The sequence below is a fragment of the Lactuca sativa genome, chromosome 4, assembly GCF_002870075.4.
Source record: "Lactuca sativa cultivar Salinas chromosome 4, Lsat_Salinas_v11, whole genome shotgun sequence".
In the NCBI taxonomy this organism is placed as follows: domain Eukaryota; kingdom Viridiplantae; phylum Streptophyta; class Magnoliopsida; order Asterales; family Asteraceae; genus Lactuca; species Lactuca sativa.
The window spans coordinates 82,957,047-82,959,953 of record NC_056626.2 but is presented as its reverse complement, the minus strand read 5'-3'; the positions used below and the strand labels follow the sequence as shown (position 1 = coordinate 82,959,953).

Here is a 2,907-nt window from a genome sequence, read left to right as displayed (position 1 = left end):
AGACTTCAAAAGTCAAAATTGGACAACAAATATGGGACAGAGGTAGTAGTAAGTTTAGAAAACAAAATGAAAAGAGTTAGAGTTAGAAAGCAAATGAGATAGGTAGTGAGGAGGAGTAAAATTAAATCACTTTGAAATTTTGAATTTTACTTTTAGTTCTTGAATTTGGGTCACTACAAATGTATAATATTGAAAATATTTATAAAAAAATGAAATATATATATATATATATATATATATATATATATATATATATATGTGTGTGTGTGTGTATATATATATATATATATATATATATATATATATATATATATATATATATATATATATATATATATATAAACGGGTCATCTTCGAGTTGAAAGTCTTGAACTTAACCCTACCCGTTTAATTACCGTGTCGTGTCGTGTCAACCTGTGTACATAAACGGGTCGAAATCTTTGACCCTAACTCGCTAACTTCGTGTCGGGTTGTGTCGTGCCAGATTTTGCCAGGTATATATATATATATATATATATATATATATATATATATATATATATATATATATATATATATATATATATATATATAAAGGGGTGAGTTCTACATAGAATCAAAATAATTTATAAAACCATAAAACTATATAAAAGTTACCAATTTTCATAACTGAACATATATGTTGATCTATAAACATATATATCTTTAATTATAAACACACAAAATGTTTAAAAATAAACATAGTTATTTTTATATGGTTTTATGAGTTTTACTTGGTGTTAGAGTAAATACACACACATATATATATATATATATATATATATATATATATATATATATATATATATATATATATATATATATATATATATATATATATATATATATATATATATATTCAAAACCTTCTTAGCATTGCTAACACAAAAAAGATTTTATTCTATAATTACGAAAGAATCATTTAAACTTATAGTAACAAAAAAACTAATAAATGAATAAACTTTTTAAAGCTCACTCCGAAACACCTAACGAGATAGATTAAGCGGTCAAAGTTTGGTGTTGTTGACGCTCCGAAGAAGCGAGTGGGGATGGTAGAAGGAATAGATCCAAAGTCCCACCAAGACATTTCCTACCAAACCAAACAAAGTAACAAATTGAAATGCAAAATGCCAAACCATCACCTCCTTCTTCTTCTTCTTCTTCTTCTTCCCATTCACCACACCTCACACTTCTCTCTTTCTCTATCTCAATCTCCCCATCTCTCTAGATTTCAACCTGGTTTCTCTTTCTAGATTCGTTCATCTATGGAGAATTATTCACCTAGACCTCTGGATACCAAAAACCCTTCTCCAAATAGTCACAGCAATAGCACCAATTCTAACACCAGCACCACCACTAACCATCATCACCACCACCAACCATCTCCTCCTGCAACCCCCATCGCCAGATCCGACCCCAACAACCCCTACCCAACTACTTTCGTTCAAGCTGACACCAATTCCTTTAAGAAAGTAGTCCAAATGCTCACTGGATCCTCCGAAACCGCCAAGCACGCCGCCAACACCCGATCTGATGCGCCCGCGCCCATCAGAAACCCCATCCCGCCGATGAAAACGGGTCCTAACAAGAAACCATCCAAGCTATATGAGCGGAGAAACAGCATGAAGAACTTCAAGATCAGCCCGTTGGTACCCGGCTTTGTAAACCAGTCTGGCTTCTTTGGTTCTCCCCGAAGACCAGGCACACCGGAGATTCTTTCACCGGGAATTCTTAATTTCCCATCTCTGGTACTTAGCCCGGTTACACCTCTTATACCCGACCTGTTCAATAGGTCTCCGGTAACCGGAGATAGCCCGAATTTGAACGTTGAAGCTGAAGACAAGGCGATTGCAAAGAAAGGATTTTATTTGCATCCATCTCCGGCGAGTACACCGAGGAGGGAATCGGAACCCCGACTTTTGCCTTTGTTTCCGGTGACTTCACCAAGGGTTTCAGGTTCTTCTTGAATAATGAGGTTTTCATTTAATTTCCAATGTAACGATTCCATAATAGTTGAATTTTGCATAAGAAATCGGTCAAGATTTGGGGAAAATGGGCAAAAAGAAGAGAGACGTTAGAAATTGACCAGTTCAAAAGAGTACAACTTTACTGCACAATGTACAAGTCAGTATTGCAGTAATCTGCTGAAAAAAATAGAAATCACCCAGAATTTTTTTTGCTCTCTTCATTGTAAAAGTTCCTATCTTGTTCTCAATTTCATGCCCTGCTTCGAGATTTTGTTCAATTTCACTCTCATTTGACGTGCATTACATGCTTGTACATTGTGTATTGAAAACAATACAATGCTAGCTATATATATATATCATGTGTTCTTGAGAAAGTGTGACAATGGATGGATATGGATAGGAAAGAAAAAGCTGTAAGAATTTTTTGCTCTTTGTACTCTATTGGTCTAATTGTTGAACTGATCGTATCCAATGCAAAGTTACAAATCCCAATGCACAAATTACAAGTCAATGATGTAATCTTCATTGAGAAAGACAAACTTTTCTCCATGTGCAAGTAGTATTGTTCATGCTGCATTGAAAGCTGTATATCTTTGAAATTTGGAAAAGATGCTAAAGTACAAAATGGTTTGAAAAGAGTGAAGTTTTTTTTGTCTAGTGATGATGTACTCTTCAAGTTTTATGTTAACATATTTATATTCATATTATCGTGTTGTAATCTAGTTGATAATGTAATTTGGTATATGATTATATTAATGTGTTTTTATAATTTCTAGGTTGTGAATGTAAGTTTATTACAAAATATGAGTATGTTAACTTATTGATCGTTTAAAAATAAAAAATGATGGTGTTTGATTTGTATTTTGTTTCTTTATCTTTGTTGAATAGTGTGTTGGATATTTTGACAAATAGAAACTATACG

The 2,907-nt window shown here is 32.9% G+C and overlaps 1 protein-coding gene across 1 annotated transcript; it reads left to right on the top strand.

The window, feature by feature from the left end:
* The first annotated feature begins 1,131 nt into the window (after positions 1–1,131).
* On the top strand, positions 1,132–2,263 carry LOC111898925 (VQ motif-containing protein 4). Its single transcript, XM_023894811.3, has one exon. The coding sequence runs from the start codon at positions 1,284–1,286 to the stop codon at positions 1,983–1,985; it is 702 nt and encodes a 233-aa protein (XP_023750579.1). The 5' UTR covers positions 1,132–1,283; the 3' UTR covers positions 1,986–2,263.
* Positions 2,264–2,907: the final 644 nt, after the last annotated feature.

Bases quoted from the DNA above. Each gene is read 5' to 3' on its own strand.
- LOC111898925 (XM_023894811.3), top strand. From the start codon at position 1,284: ATGGAGAATTATTCACCTAGACCTCTGGATACCAAAAACCCTTCTCCA.